The sequence below is a fragment of the Bos indicus x Bos taurus genome, chromosome 9 (assembly GCF_003369695.1).
Source record: "Bos indicus x Bos taurus breed Angus x Brahman F1 hybrid chromosome 9, Bos_hybrid_MaternalHap_v2.0, whole genome shotgun sequence".
In the NCBI taxonomy this organism is placed as follows: Eukaryota; Metazoa; Chordata; class Mammalia; order Artiodactyla; family Bovidae; genus Bos; species Bos indicus x Bos taurus.
This window is the reverse complement of record NC_040084.1, coordinates 40589524-40610054: the sequence shown is the minus strand read 5'-3', so window position 1 is coordinate 40610054 and position 20531 is coordinate 40589524. Positions and strand designations below refer to the sequence as shown.

General features: G+C 38.4%; 1 protein-coding gene across 1 annotated transcript in view; it reads left to right on the top strand.

Annotated features, from left to right (window-relative positions):
* Positions 1 to 20531, top strand: part of FIG4 (FIG4 phosphoinositide 5-phosphatase) — a 171050-nt gene that overhangs the window by 47052 nt on the left and 103467 nt on the right. Inside the window, exons 2-7 of the mRNA XM_027551237.1 lie at positions 125 to 223; positions 1494 to 1617; positions 9304 to 9460; positions 11131 to 11181; positions 16665 to 16813; positions 19972 to 20100. Coding sequence (XP_027407038.1) covers positions 125 to 223; positions 1494 to 1617; positions 9304 to 9460; positions 11131 to 11181; positions 16665 to 16813; positions 19972 to 20100 — 709 coding nt within the window. The remainder of the gene's footprint in view (positions 1 to 124; positions 224 to 1493; positions 1618 to 9303; positions 9461 to 11130; positions 11182 to 16664; positions 16814 to 19971; positions 20101 to 20531) is intronic.

The following is a 20531-nucleotide window of genomic DNA, read 5'->3' as shown; positions in this document are numbered from 1 at the left end:
TTTCTTTTAAAAAGTAACCTGACTTAATTCATGTATTTAATGAGAAAAAAAACCCAATTTATTATAAAATGTGTATAAGGCAAGCTGTCTTAAAAAAACTAATGACATTTCTTTTTCTTTATAGAGATACTTCCTAGTTGGGAGCAATCATGCAGAAACGAAATACCGTGTTTTGAAAATTGACAGAACAGAACCAAAAGATTTGGTTATCATTGATGACAGGGTAAGTATCTCAACAACCTGAATACAGACAGAAACCTTTGTACTTCTTGTTTAACGGATATGAAATATCCTTACAGCTTCTAGTGATGTATACTTTTTTTAATCATACGTCTAAATATGACAGTTTTTCATGGTTGGCTAGAATTTTTAATCTCTAATCTGGTTTCTAAAATTACTGAAGTCAGAAAGTTTGCCAGAATTACACTTTGCCCTTCATTTTGATTTTTTACGAAGCAAACTCTTTGGATAAGATAATGAATATATTTTCTTAAAGGGGTGCCATTTTAAGGATCTGATATAACTCTCAATTTGCAGCCACAAAGAGATTATTTATTCTTCTTCTTTAATATGAAGCTCCTTGAAGTCAAAAAGGACTTCTCTACTGCAGACTTGTTATTATACTGCTAAAAGTGATTGGTAGGGTCATTTCTGATGACTTGCTAGAGAAATGTTAAGCTATTCTTATCTACGTGTCATATTATTCAGAGTTGGGACTTAATTCAGGTTGCACAAAAATATGAGGCTTTTAGTCAAAAGAGAAATATAGTAAGGTGGAATTGAACAGTTAATTTTAACTCTCAGGTGAGAGCAGCTAACACTTTGTGGTGAAGTTCCTGTCTGAATATTTCTGAATCTGTGTGGATTCCTGGTTTTTCAAAGGTATCAATAGCTGTAGTTTGGAACTCATTTTCACTAAGCTCTTTGGAAAACTAATTTCTATGTTATAATAATTTTGGGTATATTGTATTTTGTGACTTCCCATACTCTTGGGTATCATGGTCCTCCTTCGCCCACACACATAGCATCTGGCAGTATTTATTAATACGATGTAATGATACTTGGCTTTACTTGTGGGTAGGAGTGACTGATTGGGGCTCTCTTTGAGAATCTAAGAAAAGCTATGGGCCTTCTCACAAAAATACACATATGCACATATCACCAAAACTTTGCATACAATTTTAAGGAGTTTATAGATTTCTTGAAACTTGTCTGTGGATTCCTCATACCTCTGAATCTCTGATCCAGAAGATAAGGTTTTGGTATACCTTTTAAGTACAGCAATGTGTGATCCAGTAACCACCCTTAATTAACTGCTAATGTGAAAAAATTTGTTGGCTTTTTAAATTGTAGCTTAGTCCTGCACTTTTATATACTTCTCTGTGAAATAGCTAATGATATAAAGCTGTAGGAAACTTTTAATTTTCAGAGGTAAATAAATAATGAATCTAAAAATCAAACACAACCTTACAGATTAATTTGCTTATTTCTAGCATGTATATACTCAACAAGAAGTGCGAGAACTTCTTGGGCGCTTGGATCTAGGAAACAGAACAAAGATGGGACAGAAAGGCTCCTCGGGGTTATTTCGAGCTGTTTCAGCTTTTGGTGTCGTAGGTAAGAAAGGTGCCTCCCTCTTTCAACCTCTTTTTTTTTTCCCCCTATATAGACTACTTGATAGTTTGCAAGGCTCATATTTATATAGGTTTGTAAATGTGACCCACCTTCTGTGTCTTTGGTTATTTAAAACTGAATCATCTATCAACCAGGTATCAAACAGCCTTTATATAATATCTGCTATATGCCCAGGACTGTGCTCAGTTTTGTATAGGATATGAACAAATGTAGCGATGGTTTGGACCTCTAAGGAGTCTGGCTTGTCAAGAAATGAAAAAGTGAAAATTGACTTGGACTTGTAAACGTCAGCTGGAAAAACAGATACAGGTAAAACCAGCTTTTAAATTAGAGGAGTTTCTCTCAAGGACATGCTGCAGTGTAAAGTGTCACAAGCCCCTTCTCTGAGCGACAACTGCTTTCTTACTCTCAGAGAAACTTTGTTCTCTAAAATCACAGAGAGTCGGAAACTTTGCTCTTTAAAATTGTGTCAGTGAGAGAGAACATCCCCCTGTCGCCTGGATGATCTAAGTCATTTTGACGCAGAGAGGCAGCCTTGGTTGACAAGGCGAGCGCCGAGCTTCAGATAAGGGCTTTCTGGACGCAGCCGACTGTAGCTCTGTACACTTTATTGCTTTCAAGGAAATGAGACTCCGAGTCCGCTTCACAGTCCAGACCTGATGTTTATCTCTTTACATTCAGTCTTCCTCTGGTTTGAGCCTCTTCATTTAAATTTTACTTAATCTCTTTCCCAAATCCTATAATAAAGCCTTTACTTATTCATGAACAAGCATAGAAATGGCCTTGGCCTTTAAAGGAGTCCATGCTCCAGCTTGTGGGGCATTTCGGAGATGCCCTGCGGTTCTTCTGGTGCGTTGTCCTTCGTGACAGTGGGTCAGAAAACCTATCTTTGCTCCTGGACTTGTCCCAGGGAGTCTTAGGATGATTGGATTGGATGGGGGCAGGGTGGGGGTGGGGGGGCTGGGGGTACAAAACCCAGTGCCCAGGAAACAACGCCAGGACTGGAATTTGGATCCCAGTTGTGTAGTCAATAGTAAATGCTGGAGATTGCGTAAGAGATAGACTACTTGGACCTGGAGTGGCCAGGAAAGATTTCCTGGAGAAGACAAGACTCAGGCTGGACCCTGGAGGAGAAGCAAGCTTGGGATGGATGTGGGGAAGGGAGGGGAGAGCTCCAGGAGGGGTGACGGCAGAAGCACCGGCATGAAGATGCCCACGGGTCCTGGAATGCTGGCAAGCGGTTGGTGAGGCCAGATCACTGGGGCCTTGGCAGCCAGGCAGAGGGCAGTTGTGTTTCAGCTTCCCTGTTGGCATGGCCGTATTTCAAGTCTTCCCCCCACCGCCCCCCAACACAAAATTATCTTTCTGCTTCTTAAACCCGCTGAACTGTCTATAATATTTACTGAGTGGTGTCTGTAGATGTTAACCAAACTAATATGGACTGACCTGTGCTATATAATTTCATAGTCTTAGGTTCATTTTTCTGATTAGCACTTTCTATTTGGTGAATGTGTACTTGTTGAGACTTTGATTATGCATATTCTGCGGTGTTTGAAGTTTGTTTTTCTCGATGTGCTCTCATAGCCCTTCATGTGGAATCCCTTTAGGTCCATTTTGTGTCCTAGGCAGCTGCCAGGGGAGGTCGAGAGTGGTCGGTATGATTAGTTTCTTCTGCATAGGACTGGAGCCTTCTGTGTACCTTCTGCTTAGTCTTGACAAATCCGTTGAGGTTTCATGTTTAATGGATGAGTGTTTAACGGATAACATGTGTGTGTTAGTGTATGTCAGGTGAGTTCATGTGTTTCAATTCCATATATTCCATACATGTAAATTCCACTTTAAGTGTTACTTAACTCTTAATCAAAGAACTTAATCAAAGAAAAAAATCTAGAAATAGTGTCTTAAATACATTAGGCTTAATCAGATACTTAATAGGTTAAACTCATTTCTTTAAATACTAATACTTTCTTACAACTTTTGAAAAAATGTAAATTTCCTAAGGTATATGTAATATTGAATGCCTAATTAGTCAGAGTTAAATATTCAAAATTGAACCTTCCTTGCTAATTAAGTATAATGAGTTGAAGATCAGTTGTGGGTGTGTGTGCTAAATTACTTCAGTCACGTCTAACTTTTCGACCCTGTGCGCTGTAGCCTGTCGGCTCCTCTGTCCATGGGATTCTCCAGGCAAGAATACTGGAGTGGGTTGCCATGTCCTCTTCCAGGGGATCTTCCTCACCCAGGGATTGAAGCCGGGTCTCTTATGTCTCCTGCATTGGCAGGCGGGTTCTTTACCACTAGCACCACCCGGGAAGCCCATTGAACTCTATTTTAAAATAGATGCCCTTGGGTATTTTGGAGTTGTATTGGATAGTTTGCTTTTTACATTAAGTGGCCTCTAGATGCTTTCCTCGGAGAAGGCAATGGCACCCCACTCCAGTACTCTTGCCTGGAAAACCCCATGGATGGAGGAGCCTGGTAGGCTGCAGTCCACGGGGTCGCTAAGTCGGACACGACTGAGCAACTTCACTTTCACTTTTCACTTTCATGCATTGGAGAAGGACATGGCAACCCACTCCAGTGTTCTTAGCCTGGAGAATCCCAGGGACGGGGGAGCCTGGTGGGCTGCCGTCTGTGGGGTCTCACAGAGTCGGACATGACTGAAGTGACTTAGCAGCAGCAGATGCTTTCCTGGATTTCGCAGGGGGCACTAGTGGTAAAGAACCCGCCTGCCAATGTAGGGGATGCAGGAGACGTGGGTTCGATCCCTGGGTCAGGAAGATCCCCTGGAGGAGGGCATGGCAACCCACTCCAGTATTCGTGCCTGGAGAATCCCATGGACTGAAGAGCCTGATGGGCTACAGCCCATAGGTCGAAAAGAGCTGGACACGACTGAAGTGACTTAGCATGCATGCACGCATGCAGATGGTGTACTGTGTTACTTTAATGGTACTTTGATCATTCTTCACTGTTCTGGGCATATTTGCTTTTAGCAATATTCCTTGCCTCATTTTAAATTTATTGATAACTAAGCTTGTAAAACCATAGCTTTATTTTAATCCACAGATAACCAAGTTTATAGCCAAATAAATACTCATTTTATACACAGCTATTAATAAACTTTGGATGAGGACTGAAGATATTGCCATGTTTCTCTTAGGTGGCATTCTTAGATATTGTGGTACATTTCTATCACAATTTGAGGCCCTTTTGAGACTCTCCTTGGATGGTGAAGTCACAACAAGGTTGACTTGCCAGTAAAGTGACACAGTAATGTGCTAAGTAAGCATTTATTACTTTCGTGGAAATGCATTTTATTTATTCTAATTCAACCATGCTTAGAATCTTTGAAGAGTAAATAAGGACATAATAAAAGGCTATGATTTGTCTAGTATTGGCTAGACAAATGAGGGCTACTGAAATAGCAAAACGCAAAATAAGGGCAGCTGAAATAACAAAACACAAAATATTTAACCTTGGAAATATATGTAGTCTGATTGTCAGAATAAGACATGTGTGGACGGACTTGAATGGTGGTCTTCTGTTCTGCGGCCGAAGTATTTTCTCTCTCAATTTTTTCAGCATGCCCAATTTGTGAGTAGTATTTTTGCTGGACTGTTTTGAACTGTTATCATGGTTTAATTTAATTCACAGTCTATAAGAATCTAAAGCTATGCTTCTCAACTGTCTACAGTAAAGGACCAGTCTTTTTTCCAGCAGTGTGTCAAGATCAACACAAGAGCCTAAATGGGCATAACTTGTCATCAGCCTGGACCGCATGTGACTCACCACATAAGTTCATAATATTCAAACTAGTCTTGTCTGTTCCAGGCAGGCTCGTTGATGATGAACTCTGATGTTCCTGAGCCCTCCCTTTCAGTTCGTTTGCGTTTCTTTGCATGGACGGCTACTGAAAGCTCATGGACCGTCTCTGGTCCCTAGACATGGATTGGGCCTGCCCTGTAGCTGTGGTGCCCATTTGTGACTTGTTCCATTGTGGCTTGACAGCAGATAGGTCGTGAGCATTGCTCACCCAGTTTTGTTTTTTTGTTTTTAAGCTCCTGCCTGTGACATACTACAGAAGGCAAATCTGCAGAGTCAGAAAATCAATCAGTGGGCGCCAGGTGCTGGAGGTGGGAAGGGTGGATGGACATCGGAGGAGCCTGAGGGGGTGTTTTTGGAGTGATGGGAATATTATGTTGACCTCAGCAGTGGTTCCAAGACTGTGTGAAAGTGAAAAGCGTTAGTCGCTCTCACTCAGTTTGTGATGTGGTCCTGGGATGTTTGGGTGGAGGCCTGTAGTCCTTACTACTCTCGGTACTCTGACCATCCAGTTCCTTTTGGTATATGTCCTTTTTCTGCCTGTGTCACCAGTGAGAGGATACGCTTGTAAGCTGCTAGTAGGCTGAAGGGGAGTGGTAGAGTAAGTGTCTTCATAGTAGACTACGTGATGGGCTTGGTTGCTCTTTAGAGCAGCACCCTTAGAAACAGATTGCAGAGTCAAGAGGAGGGGAAAACGGCAATGCCGTGGGCCTCGACTCGTGAGGGACGATAGACTTGGTGTTAGAGTGTCACTTCGGTCCCTTGTGGTTTTTGATACGTCTCTGTCAGAGTGCAGAGAGGCTCTGAAGACAGTGACGAGCTGACAAGGTGACCCAACAGGATACTGCCCTCTTCCCTGTTGGTGAGCCTGTGGGATCCTCTCCAGCCCCCAGAACGCCACAGCACTCCATCCTCTCACACTGCCCCTTTTTATTTACTTTGCTTGGTGTCCATCACAAACGACACAGCCGGCCTTCTCTACTTGGAGAAAAAGAAGTCACTTTTGCATGATGACCGTCGTCTAGGCTTCTGGGAAGAACTTGGGGAAATTGGTCTGGGATCAGAAGTGCATAGAATGAAGATGAAAAAACTTGTCCTGGTTTCTCATGTGTTAAAATGATGATGAGGCTGACTTTTGACAGAGGTCTGTGCCAGACTGAAGCCTTTTAACTGTTGGCTGTATTTGATGGGAACCTTTAAAAAAAAAAATGAGTGACATTTCCAATTAGTAGTAAAAAGAAAATAATCTCATAATATGCAAAAAGCACTTATGCTGGTAGAGAGTGTTCTTTTGTACAGTATATTTATTAAAAATATAAAGGGATATGTAGGATGAAATAGTCTAGAATTGAAAACATAAAATTAAAATTCAATTGGAATGCAGGTTGGGGGAACTTATCACAGAGAGGTTTTTTCCTTATATAAAAAATACATAACAAGAACAAAAGGAAAACTGATTTGTCTTGGAAATATTTATTACTTAAACTCAATTAGATTCCCTTTTTGGGTTTTTATGCTGCTTCCAGGACCCTTGATTTTGTAGGTTTTGGCCTTCCTAAAGGATAACTGCTTCCTAACTTGCTTTTAATGAGATTGACATTAAGCTTTATTTCCTATTTTATGTCCTTCAGCTTTAGTCAGGGAATTTTGAGCTAGTCTACAAGTGAAAGTAGCCAAACATGACATGAAAGTCATGTTTGACTCTTTGTGACCCTATGGACTGTAGCCCACCAGGCTCCTATATCTGTGGAATTCTCCATAATACTGGGGAGTGTGTTGCCATTTCCCTCTAGTGGGGAGGAGCACAAATGAACATTTAAAAAAAATGCACTTTGTGGCTCTCCAAAATATTTTATTTTATTTATTTTTTATTTTTTTTCCCTTTTTTTCCCCAAAATATTTTAATAGCAGTAACGTGGTTCATTTGGAGAAGGCAATGGCACCCCACTCCAGTACTCTTGCCTGGAAAATCCCATGCACGGAGGAACCTGGTAGGCTGCAGTCCATGGGGTCGCTAGGATTCGGACACAACTGAGTGATTTCACTTTCACTTTTCACTTTCATGCATTGGAGAAGGAAATGGTAACCCACTTCAGTGTTATTGCCTGGAGAATCCCAGGGATGGGGGAGCCTGGTGGGCTGCCGTCTATGGGGTCACACAGAGTCGGACACGACTGAAGCGACTTAGCAGCAGCAGCAGCAGCAACGTGGTTCATTAAAATCCTTATGGTATCTTTCAGTTAAGTATTTTGGCTCATTTACATTAATACGTTCAATTACTAATCTCAACTAAGAATAACACAGCAGAGACTATGGGTATTTGCCAATTCTAGAGCAAAAATTTATAGCCCCAAGATTCTAGCTCAGACTTTATAGAGTGCAACACTCGGAGAGAGAGAGAGAGGGCAAGTGCAAGTGGGACTCCCACACGCACACACAGGAAAGTTAGTTTTGAAAAAACATTAGGCTGTATGTGTAAGAGCCTTGGCTGAGTTTTTCTTTCAGTGCTTTGAATAAGTTGCCCCACAGCCTTCTGGCCTCCGTTGGTTCTGGCAGGAAGTCAGCAGTGTGTGACCATTATCTGACTCCCGCAGTGAGTGAGCTGGGGTGACAGGATCCCGTATCTGTACTGGGGTAGAGCCTCACTCTACAAGAGCCGGTGGAAGAAAGGAGCCCCTGGTGTCAGGTGTGCTTGCCTGGAATAAAGGATTTGCAGCACAGAGCTGGAGGGGATGAGAAACGCTGGTGGCCTGCACCTCCTGAGCAGAAACCAGGGCCCTAGACTGAGAGCTGGGGAGGGGAGAGCGGGTACTGTCTTTGGGGACACCTGCTGGGAAGTAGACACCAGTTACACTGAATTGGGAGAATGGTATAGGGAAGGAAGCAAGCTATGGTTCGGATGCCACAGACTGGCTGATCTTTCCAAGATCTAGTAGATTGTTTTGAATTAATGTTTCTCCATTTGCTGTATGCCATTAGGAGAATTTCCAGAAACTCTCAGTGTTTTGTTTTTATAATTTTCACCAGTCACTGGGGAGAGGGTCTGCTGAGCTCCTCACATAGCCGGTTCACCAATACAGTATACTAACGCATATATATGGAGTTTAGAAAGATGGTAACAATAATCCTGTATACGAGACAGCAAAAGAGACACTGATGTATAGAACAGACTTTTGGACTCTCTGGGAGAGGTAGAGGGTGGGATGATATGGGAGAATGGCATTAAAATACGTATAATATCATATATGAAACGAGTCGCCAGTCCAGGTTTGATGCACGATACTGGATGCTTGGGGCTGGTGCACTGGGATGACCCAGAGGGATGGTATGGGGAGGGAGGAGGGTTCAGGATGGGGAACACATGTATACCTGTGACGGATTCATTTCGATATTTGGCAAAACCAATACAATATTGTAAAGTTTAAAAATAAAATAAAATTAAATAAGCAGGGTGACAATAAAAAAAAAAAAAAGAAGTGTGCCCCTCTCCCTCCCCCCAGCCACCGAGAGAATTCATTTTAACTCCCAAAGCAAAAGTTCTGGGAGCCAGAACATTTTTAACCAAGACTGTATGGTAACTAGTGTGTAGTTGGGATTTTAGCGTTACTGAACCTTAACACGTATGGTCTTCTTATAATCAAATTGTTCAGAGTAGTATTTTTAAGTGAGATAAATATTTCTAGAGAATAATTCTAAAACAGCTGAAAATTTGTATGGCTGTAAATCAGAGAAATAATGAAGCAGGAAATATGTCAAAGTCTTTTCGCCTTTTAAATATGTATCTGAAAGCATTGCTAAGTTTAGGAGATGTATTTGTCTTTCTGTTTTGTTGTTGTTGTTGTGTAGGTTTCGTCAGGTTTTTAGAAGGCTATTATATTGTGTTAATAACCAAAAGGAGGAAGATGGCAGATATTGGCGGTCATGCAGTATATAAGATTGAAGATACAAATATGATCTATATACCCAATGATTCTGTGCGGATTAGTCATCCTGATGAAGCTAGGTATGTACTGACAGTAACTGCTGTTTTTGTATCTGTAGACCAATTGAAAATCAAAATATAGTCGATAGATTATAAATGTTAAAATGTAAATACAGGCTCAGAATGCTACAGCTTTTGTTCAGGCGCTATTGAAGACCCTGCATTATGATAATTGATTTGGGCAAGAATCAATAATGGCTGCTAAAACCATTAGATGAGAGGTTATTGTTGACATACTGTACTTCATGAATGTCTCAACATACTGTACTTCATGAATATTTTTATTATTTACAAAGAGAAAAAAAATGATAAACACACTTAACCAAATGATCAAACTTGGCATCACCAATAATGAGACAAAACTGACATTATTTGCCTCTTAATATGAAGCAGTGGGAAGGACACCACTAGCCTGTATAGTTTTCTTACTAAAAATATTTAAATTGAATCTAAGCATGATAAAAATATTTAAATTGGATCTAAGCCTGAGGAAAATAATCAGACAAATCCATACGTGGGACTTTCTGTAAGACAACTGGCCCAGACCCTTCAGGAATGTCAGGAAGAGCCAGAGAGTAAGATTTTAGAATAAACATGACAAAGTGCAGGACTTGAATTTCTGTTGGATCCTGGGTTAAAATATGTGCACAATGTGTACACACACAGGCACAGAGCTTTAAAGGACTTTACTGGAATGGTTTTATATGAACTATATACTAGAAGCATCGGATCAGTGTTAAATTTTGAGTGTATAGTGACATTGTGGTTATTTAGGAGATTGTCCTTGTTCATAGTAGTTGCGTAATATTAAGATATATAATTTTAGGACTGTCATCATATCTGCTTACTGTAAATGGTTTAGAAAAATAAAATGTACTTGTGTATTTAAAGACAGAGAATGTATGTATGTATAAGGAGAAATATTTAACAGTGAATTCAGGTGAAGGACATACTGCTATTCATTATACTATTTCCCCTCACCCCTAATTTTTCTATGCATTTGAAAGCTTCAAAAAGTTTTTTGGGGAAATGATTGGAAACTTGGGCGTATGGGGAAAGACTGTTAATAAATAATACATTGATAGAGAAAATGCTAGAATTGGTTTGATATTATAAAGACTCAAAATGGAACAAAGTTAGGCATGTTTGAATTTTTAGGGAAGATAGCAGCTTAGGTTTTAATTACACTTTGTACCTTTATAGTGTTGTTCTAGAACATGAACCAGAATTTAAAGGTGAGGTGGTTTTCTTGCTTAAAACCTTCTTAGATAGTGGTTTTCTGGAACTTTGTGACACTATCTTTGATGTTTGGAAGTGGGGTAAAAAAATAATTTTGTTTCAGACAAGAGTAAGAGTTTAGCAGATAAAGTTGAATTTTGTCTTATACTAACTGAAAAAAATTATTTCATGTAGTTTTCTGTCATTTTTTCCCAGTTTTATTGAGATAAAATTGACATATACCACTGTGCAAGTTTAAGGTGTTCAGCATAATGATTTGACGTATGTATATTGTGAAATGATGACCACGATAGGTGTAGTTAGCATCCATCATCTCATAAAGACACAATAAAAAGAACATTTTTTTTCCTGTGATGAGAACTTTTAGGATCTACTCTCTTAACTTTCATATATATCATAGCAGCGGTAACTGTAGTCATCATATTGTTAACTATAGTAATCATTTTTTTAAGGTATCTACGAATATTCCAAAATGTGGACCTATCCAGCAATTTTTACTTTAGGTAAGTTTGAGCTTAGTTTTACTCCTGTCAGTCTCTTAAATGTTTATATTATTTCCTACAGGGTAAAAAGAGAATCAGAGGACACAGTAGTACTTTGATTATTCTTTTTTAAAAAAATAGCCAAATCTTTTCATCTGAAATAATATAAATACAAGTATTCCTCCTTTAAAAAATCTAATTTTTAAAATTTTGAATGGATAAATTAAATGGTAATTATTCTTACTATGAACAATCATCTTTTCATTATGATTTTAAAGAAATACTTTTATTTTATAATTTTTTTTGAGTTTGAAGATATTTATACTTCTGAAGTTTTCAATATTATCATTATCTCTGAAACAGGAAAATTTAAAATTCCTGCATCCTTTATTCAAATGAGAGTGGCAATAATAATTTAAAATTATACACTGATCTTTTATTTTTTACATAAGAGCAAATTAAAGATTGAAGAAATTAAATTACTTACTCCTGTAGGACTGGCAAGAAGCACTCTATTAATAATTTTATTGCCAGTTCTCAAATATACATTTTCATCTAGTACACCAAATAGAAAATGTCACAAGGTACTAAATCTAAAGATTAGCACATAAACACACAGTTGTTGAATTAATTAAGGGCCAAACTGTAAAACATTAACAAAATAAATATTGAAAATCATGTCTATTTCTGCAAATTTTAAAAATTTTTATTGGAGTATAGTTGATCTACAATATTGTGTTAGTTTCTGCTGTACAGCAGCATGAGTCAGCTGTATGGGGGAGGGGATATGTGTATCTACTCTGTTTTTTTTAAAGATTCTTTTCCCATATAGGCCATTACAAAGAATTGGTCATAGATATAGAAAACAAACTTATATTGCTAAGGTTAAGTGTGGAGAGGAATAAATTGGGAGATTGGAATTGACATACATACCCTATTATATGTAAAATAGACAACTAATAAGGACTTACTGTATAGCACAGGGATCTCTACTCAATACACTGTAATGGCTTATTTTGTGATTTTGAATTACAAAAATTAAATCTGCATTGTCTATATACAGGGAGGTGGGAGGGGGATTCAGGATTGAAAGGGACACATGTGTATACCTGTGGTTGACCCATGTCAATGTATGGCAAGAAGCATCGCAATATTGTAAAGTAATTATCCTCCAATTAAAATAAATAAATTTTTTAAAAGTCTGTATGTAGAGTTGTAACCGTTTCACAGTTTTCAGTTAACAGTCTAGTAAAAGGTAAAAATAAACTCAAAATAGGGAGAACTTTTGCAGTACCAACATATTGTTGTTGGCATTGTAAATTAATAATTTTCCTGGGGAGGAATGTAGCATCAAGTATGTATGAAAATATATCTGAAGAAAATAAATCAGGAGGGAAAATATTAGTCCCTGTTTGTAAAGGCACCAGCTTTACAGATAGCGTCTCTATCGTGGCCCAAACAAGCAAACCAACCAATGCAGGGACAACCCAAATATGGTGAATTGAAAAATAAGCAATAAATTATGGCAGAGCATCCTGGGAGAGTGTTATACCATCACTGAAGTGACCAATATGTAGGCCAGGTATATAGCAAGTTATTATGCTGCATGGAGAATTCTGTCACTTACAACGTCCAAGGTAAAATGTAGAACACAAAATCGCAATCAGTGGACTTGGGTCATAGGACTAAGAGGACCCAGAGTGTTGTAGCCGTTGGCATTATGTACTGTTAGGGTGCTTTGCATTATTTTAAATTTATTTTTAAACTCTTAATATAGTTAACCATTTATTTATTTATGAAATAAAAACGTTTACTATGTAGAGTGGATTATGTCTTCATGATGTGAAACTGAAGAAAGTTAATTAATTTAGCAATAGTATAGTGAAGGGCTTCTAAAGAAATAATTTTCACTTCCACGAATGTTTATTGAAAGTATATTTCCATTGTATTTGTCTCCATCATTTGCTTTCCAGCCATTATTGCTTAATTGTTTATAGTCTCTGAGGTATTACTGAAGCTCAGTGGAGCTCAGCTGTTAGAAGGGATTTCTCCTTCATGGTTTTCAAGTTCATCTGCATTCTCCTACTGAGTTCTTATCAAGTTATCCCATAAGTAAAAAATACGAGGTTAAAGACTTTAAAAAAGGTTGTATTACATTAAGATTCAGCTAGGATAAATCAGTTGTTTTAAATAGGAGAAGTTGATTGTTAAAAGTAAAAGCCCAGTTTCTCACCCTGCCCCCAGCTTTATTGAGATATTACTGACATCTGTAAGTTTAAGTCGTACAATGTGATGACTAGATACATGGATGTATCACAGAATGATTACCACAGTGTTAGTTAACACCTTCATCCCATCACACAGTTGTGATTTTTGTGTGTGTGTACTGATAACACTTGATTTACTGCCTTAACACATTTCAAGCACATAATTCAGTGTTGTTGTTTTTTTTTCATTCTTTTTTTTGTTTTGTTTTAAATTTATTTATTTTAATTGGAGGCTAATTACTTTACAATATTGTATTGGTTTTGCCATACATCAACATGAATCTGCCATGGGTGTAATTACAGTTACCATGCTGTATGTTAGATAACCAGATCTTATTTATCTTATGGCTAAGAGTTTGTACTCTTTGACTGATAGTTCTCCATTTCCCCCAGCCACTGGCAACTACCATTTTTTTTATATACCCTATATTTTATTTATCTGTTCCTTTGTTAATTTATTAATGTGTTCATTTGTGGTTGTTGCCTCATCTGGGTATTTTGATTAATTCTACAGTGAGCATGGGGGTGCAGATAGCTCTTTGAGATGGTGATCTTTTTTCTTTTGGATATATAACCAGAAATGGGATTTCTGGATCCAATGGTAGTTCTGCTTTTAATTTTTAAGGAACTGCTATTTTATTTTCCATAATGGCTGCACCAATTTATGTTCCCACCAGCAGTGCAAAGAGTTCTCTTTTCTCCACATCCTTGCCAACCCTGCCGTTTCTTGTTTTAATAATAGCCATTCTAATAGGTATGAAGTGATATCTCATTGTTGTCTTGATTTGCATTTCCCAATGTGATGTGAGCATCTTTTCATGCATTTATTGGCCATTTGTGTGTCTTCTTTGGGGAAATGTCTATTCAAGTCATTTGCCCATTTTAAAATTGGATTATTTGTTTGTTGTTGAGTTGTATGAGTTCCTTATGTATTTTGGCTGTCAACCCATTAACAGTTAGGTGGTTTGCGAATATTTCCTCCCATTCAAAAAGTCGCCTCTTTATTTTCTCACTCACTCTTTCTCTGTGCAAAGCTTTTTATTTTGATGTTTCATTTGTTTGTTTTTGCTTTTGTTGCTTGCACTTTTGGTATCATGTCCAAAAATAATATTTGTGAAGACCAATGTCAAGGAGCTTTTCCCTGTGTTTTCTTTTATTTGTTTATAGTTTCAGGTCTTACATTTAAGTCTTTAATCCATTTTGAGTGGATTTTTGTGAGTGGTGTAAGACAGGGGTCCAGTTTCATTCTTCTGCAGGTGTTTGTCCAGTTTTCCTAACACATTTATTGAAGAGACTATCCTTTCTCCATTTGTCTTTTGGAAAAGGGGTTGTCAGTCGCTCAGTCATGTCCAACTCATTGAGACCCCATGGACTGTAGCCCGCCAAGCTACACTGTGCATGGAATTATCCAGGCAAGAATACTGGAACAGGTGGCCATTCCCTTCTCCAGGGGATCTTTCCAACCCGGGGATCAAACCTGGGTCTCCTGCATTGTATTGCAGGTAGATTCTTTACTGTCTGAGCCATCAGGGAAGCCCATCCTTTCTCCATTCATCTTTTTGGCTGCCTGGTCAAAATTTAGTTGACTGTATCCGAGTGGTTTTATTTCAGGCTCTCAATTCTGTTCCATTGGTCTGCTGCTAAGTCACTTCAGTCGTGTCTGACTCTGTGCGACCCCATAGACGGCAGCCCACCAGGCTCCCTTGTCCCTGGGATTCCCAGGCAAGAACACTGGAGTGGGTTGCCATTTCCTTCTCCAATTGGTCTAGGTGTCTTTTTTATCTTGTAACATGCTGTTTTGATGCTGTAACTTTGTGATGAAGTTTGATACCTCCAGCTTTGTTCTTCTTTCTTAAGAGTGCTTTGACTATTAGGAGTCTTCTGTGGTTCCATACAAATTTTAGAATTGTTTTTTTCTATTCCTGTGGAAAATGTAATTGGAGTTTTGATACAGATTGTATTGAATCTGTAGATGGCTTTGGGTAGTATGGTTATTTACACAGTATTCTTCTGTTTCATGAACACTGGGTTTCTCTTATGGCTCAGCTAGTAAAGAATCTGTCTGCAATGTGGGAGATCTCGGTTTGATCCCTGGCTTGGGAAGATCCCCTGGAGAAGGGAAAGGCTACCCAATCTAGTATTCTGGCCTGGAGAATTCCATGGACTATATAGTCCATGGGGTCACAAAGAGTTGAACACGACTGAGCGACTTTCACTCACTCCATGAACACTGGATACCTTTCCATTTATTTGAGTCTTGTTCGTTTATTTTATTCATGTCTTATAATTTTCAGTATATAGATCTTTTACCTCTTTGGTTAAATTTATTGCAAAGGTTTTTTTATGCTCTTGCATATGGGATTGAGAAACCAACTTCTTAATACAGTTTTTATCTCTCTGAGATCAGATGCTAATAAAATTAATGGCTCTATCAAGAAAATGTGGTAGATTTAAATTTAACAGATTAAATAAAAATCAATTTCAAATTACATTAATAAACTAAAGAAGAAATAATAATGTGTGAGAATCTGAAGTTGTAACCATTTTAAAGTATGACTAGAATACTTTCAAATTTGTATAACTTAAGAAATTCTAGATACTGTCTAAAATTCTGTGCTAAAAATATATAGCTTAAGATACTTATAAAAGTTGATTTTGTGCAATTTTATTTGCACAGACTTATAATTTTTTTAATGACATGCTTCTCAAACATGTATCACTCTAGTGGCTTGTGTTATTCACTTATTCTTATTTTATTACTAAATAAATTATGGTGCCACCTTTAGTAATTAATATAATTATTTTCATTCAGGTAAACTAGAGTACAGACCTTGTATAATACTATTAGAGTGGATATTATAGCATTTTTAATAGTCCATTTAGATAAATATAAAAGTGTGACTTTGTTATACAAAACTATGAAGTTAGATTAATTTCAGTGTGAAGCACAAAGTGCATATGCAAATCAGTGAATGTAGGTTACTAACATTTTATTGTGTATTTCTAGTTATGCAAATGCCTAAGTCGTGTAATGATTTTTAAATTTCCAATTATATTCATGATTTACTATGTTTAAGGTGCTTATTTGAACAACATCGCTTCTGTTGTTGGTGCTAACTAATTCAGTTCATAATTAGGTGCTAACTAATTTAGTTCATAGGTTTTAATTCCTTCTGGGAGCCAAGATTATGAAATATGTTTTGCTTTTCTAATTCTTATTAAGCTTTCTCTTCTCAGTTATAGCTATGATTTGTCCCACTCACTTCAGTATAATCTCACAGTCTTACGAATGCCCCTGGAGATGTTAAAGTCAGAAACCACCCAGACTCGCCAGGAAAGTTTCGACATCTTTGAAGATGAAGGATTGATTACACAGGGTGGAAACGGTAGGTGGTTTTCAGCACATCCAATATATGTTAATGTGACATCTATGAAATGGCATCTCATTAAATTCACTCACATTTCCTTCATATTTCTCCTTTCTTATTTGTTCTTTGTCTTTTCATGTAGTTGCTTCAGATATATGAATTCATATAAATGAATTCATTTTTATAGAGATCATGGTGGTGGTTTAGTCGCTAAGTCTGCCAGGCTCCTCTGTCCATGGGATTCTCCAGGCAAGAATACCTGAGTGGCTTGTCATTTCCTTCTCCAGGGGATCTTCCCGACCCAGGAATTGAACCTGGGTCTCCTGCATTGCAGACAGATTGTTTACTGCCTGAGCTACCAGGGAAGTCCAGAGATCATGTATCACCAAATTGATTTCATTTGTGGGCAAGGCAGAAAATTGTATGCTGATGTTTTCTAGCAAAATTTTATGCACCTTTTATGGAATTCATTCAACTTTAGTCTTTGGCTGGAGAATTTTCTTTTTAAATATTGAAGAATACACACCACCACCTATTTTTCTTTATAGAGATCAATTGTGTATAACTTGAATTGTAGAAAAAAGTTACCCTGGGTTTCCTGTTGCAGCCTAGACATTTATGTATCATATCTCTAATCCTCATAAAAAGCTACTCAGGAGGTGTAATGCTGCTTTCAAATAAATACATGATAAGTAGGAGGCCGAGACCTAGAGGTTAAGATCACAAGGCCAGTGTCCAGAGGAACCCTTGCAGAAGGTCAGAGGCTGTTCTGACATGATTGGTCTCAGTTTGACCCACCTGTCCCTCCCACAGCCTGCTTCTGTCAGGACTGTTGTGGGGTTACTGCAGGACCTGTGTGTGACTGGTCTAGGGTGACCCTGGGGATCTGGGACTGACCAGCCACACAGCAGAATGGATACCTTTATCTCTAGATTTAGGGATTGGTCTAGCACTCTAAGGCCAGAGACATTGCCAGAGTGAATGTTGTGAAGGCATTGCTTCAAACTTAAAGTTAAGACAGTTTAGCTGAATTGGCCTTACTGTGGAAACGAAAAGTCAGTAGTGTCTTTGGGTCCCTTCCTCAGTGCCACTTCTGTGACAGTGATGAAGATGTGGGTGCAGAGGTCGAAGGTAAGTTCCAGAAGGTTTGTCCTTGCAGGACACTCGGGAAGAGGCTGTGCTCTGTTAGCCTTTTGCCAGAAGTTCTGGTCCACTCTAAGAAGACTGAGACTTACTTCAACTGAATGCCATCTCTGTTCATCGCCTTTGACTCTTGTTCATTTATTAGATTGACTGTCACTTGAGCTAAAGCAAAACCCTGTGCACCCTCCCTACCCCAAAACATCTAGATCACAGAAATTTGCTGTGGTTCATCTGAATTGTGATCTTTGCCACTCGAGGCAGGTGGAGGGTAAGATAATGTGTACCTGAGTATTTGTCACATCATTTCTTCTAAATATTGTGCTTAGTGATAGAAAAGCTAAAAGCATTAGTAAGTATGCAGTGTGTGTCATCTCCCATGTGAATCTGAATATCTGTACTGAGATCTGAATTAAGACTCCAAAAGCTACCTAACTTTTTACTATCGCTCGAGCAGTTCTGCTTGATAGATATGAATAAACTGTGTATTAGGTTTTTATGACTGCTGTAAGAAATTTCCACAAATTAAGTGACTTAAAACTATACACATTTATTATCCTACAGAAGTCAAAAGTCCAAAAGAGATCTTGGTGGGCTAGAGTTAGAGTGTTGGTAAGGCTGCATTTCTTTCTTGAGACCCTAAGGAAAAAGCCATTTCCTTGCCCTTTCCATCTTCAGAGCCAGCAATGGCTGGCCGAGGATTGCCCACATGACGTCACTCTGACACTCTCACTCCCGTTCCCCTCTTTCACGCACAATGCCCACGTGATTACAGTGGGCCCTCTTGGACAATTCAGAATAGTCTGCCCATCTTAATTAGCAACCTTAATTCCATCTGCAGCTTTAATTTCTCCTTGCCACATGACATAACTTACTCACGGGCTCTGGTGATTAGAACATAGATATTTTTCTGTGGGGAAGGGACGCATTATTCTCCTACTACACAGGGAGAAACTGATAGGAAAGAGAAAGTGAGGGCAAAAGTTGTCTGCGTAGGTAGAAAAGGAAAATAATACATTTTTAAAAAAGTCTCTAACGTGTCAGGCAGCATGTTAGTCACTTTGCATATATTATATATTTTTTTAATCTGGATTATATCTCTGAGGTGAGTGGTATCATCATTTTACAGTTTAGAAAATTGAGGTTCTGAGATGTTATGTAACTTGCCAAAGGTCACAGAGCTGGTAAGTGACTAAGACGGGACTCCTTTCCATTATTCATACTCAATGTAATGTCATTGAAGGAGCAGAGAAGGCTTGCTTTTTATAAATAAAACCAAAGGGTATTTGTCAGAGTATATATAAACACTCTTAACATACATGTTTTGAGAAGAAAAATAGTACTGATTGTCTCTAAGCAGAACTGTTACAATCTTTTAAGCCATTACTTTTATACTTATTTCTTATTTTGTACTTTATATAAGTTTTGTAAAACTTACTGATATTTAGTAAATTTATCTGGATATCCTGAAATGATGCTTGATGAAATTAATTTTGTCATATCAAAAAAGCTTGATGTAATAACTACCACTTATGGAATTATGAGTAAGACACGAGACTTGTTCTGAGCATTTCATGTGCATTATCAACTTGCCTTTACAACAATCACGCGAAAGGGGCATGCAAGAGCAAACGGGGCACTGAAATAAGTGACCCTCTTGGTCACACCTGTCACCCTGCTGGCGAGGCAGAGCTCTGATGTGGACCCAGCACTGTGACACCAGAGCCATGCTCCTAGTCACTGCTCCTGCTGTCTGTCAGCCTCATTCATGTATTTGTACGTGTGTCCTTAATTTCCCAGTTGCTTGCTTTTCTCTAGGTTCAAAACTCTCATAGATCAGAAAAATGTGTTTTTTCTTTAACTTTGTACAGGATCAGCACAGTGTTCTGGGCAATGAGATGAGTTATATCCACTGAAAACAGCAGTGAGATTTATCAGACATTTTGAAATTAAAAAACAAAAGTTTAAGAGCTTAAAAATGAATTGAATGTCAACCAATTTCCTTATCTTCCTGATACCAACTCTTATTTTTTCAGGTGTATTTGGGATCTCTAGTGAGCCTTACATGAAGTACGTGTGGAACGGCGAACTTCTAGATATAATTAAAAATACTGTCCATCGTGACTGGCTGCTATACATTATTCATGGATTCTGTGGGCAGTCAAGTATCCTTTTTTAAAGCATTAAGATATTATTAAATTTATGCTATAACATTTGTAGAAAGCTGTATATGAATTATACGATCATTATAATTATCTGTGCATCCTGCAGATAGATTACAATTATGCTTTCTGTGTGGTTGAAATACAAAGGAATGCAGATCTATTATGTCTACAGACAGGTAAATAACAAGGAAGAAAATGTTCTGGGCCCAGAAAGTGCTGTGGGTAGTAAGTGTCATTCTTACCTAAGAGCAGGAGCAGAATCGCTAACCGGAGGGGAGGATGGGGCCAGGCTCATAGGAAGAGTTGAACTTGGCTTGACTTGATCAAGAAGCAGGCCTCAGCAGTGAGACTGTGGGCTGGGGAAGCATCATGAGTGTAGAGGTGGAAAAGTTTATGGGAGTGTACTTGTGGTTTGTGTATACAATGCCTGG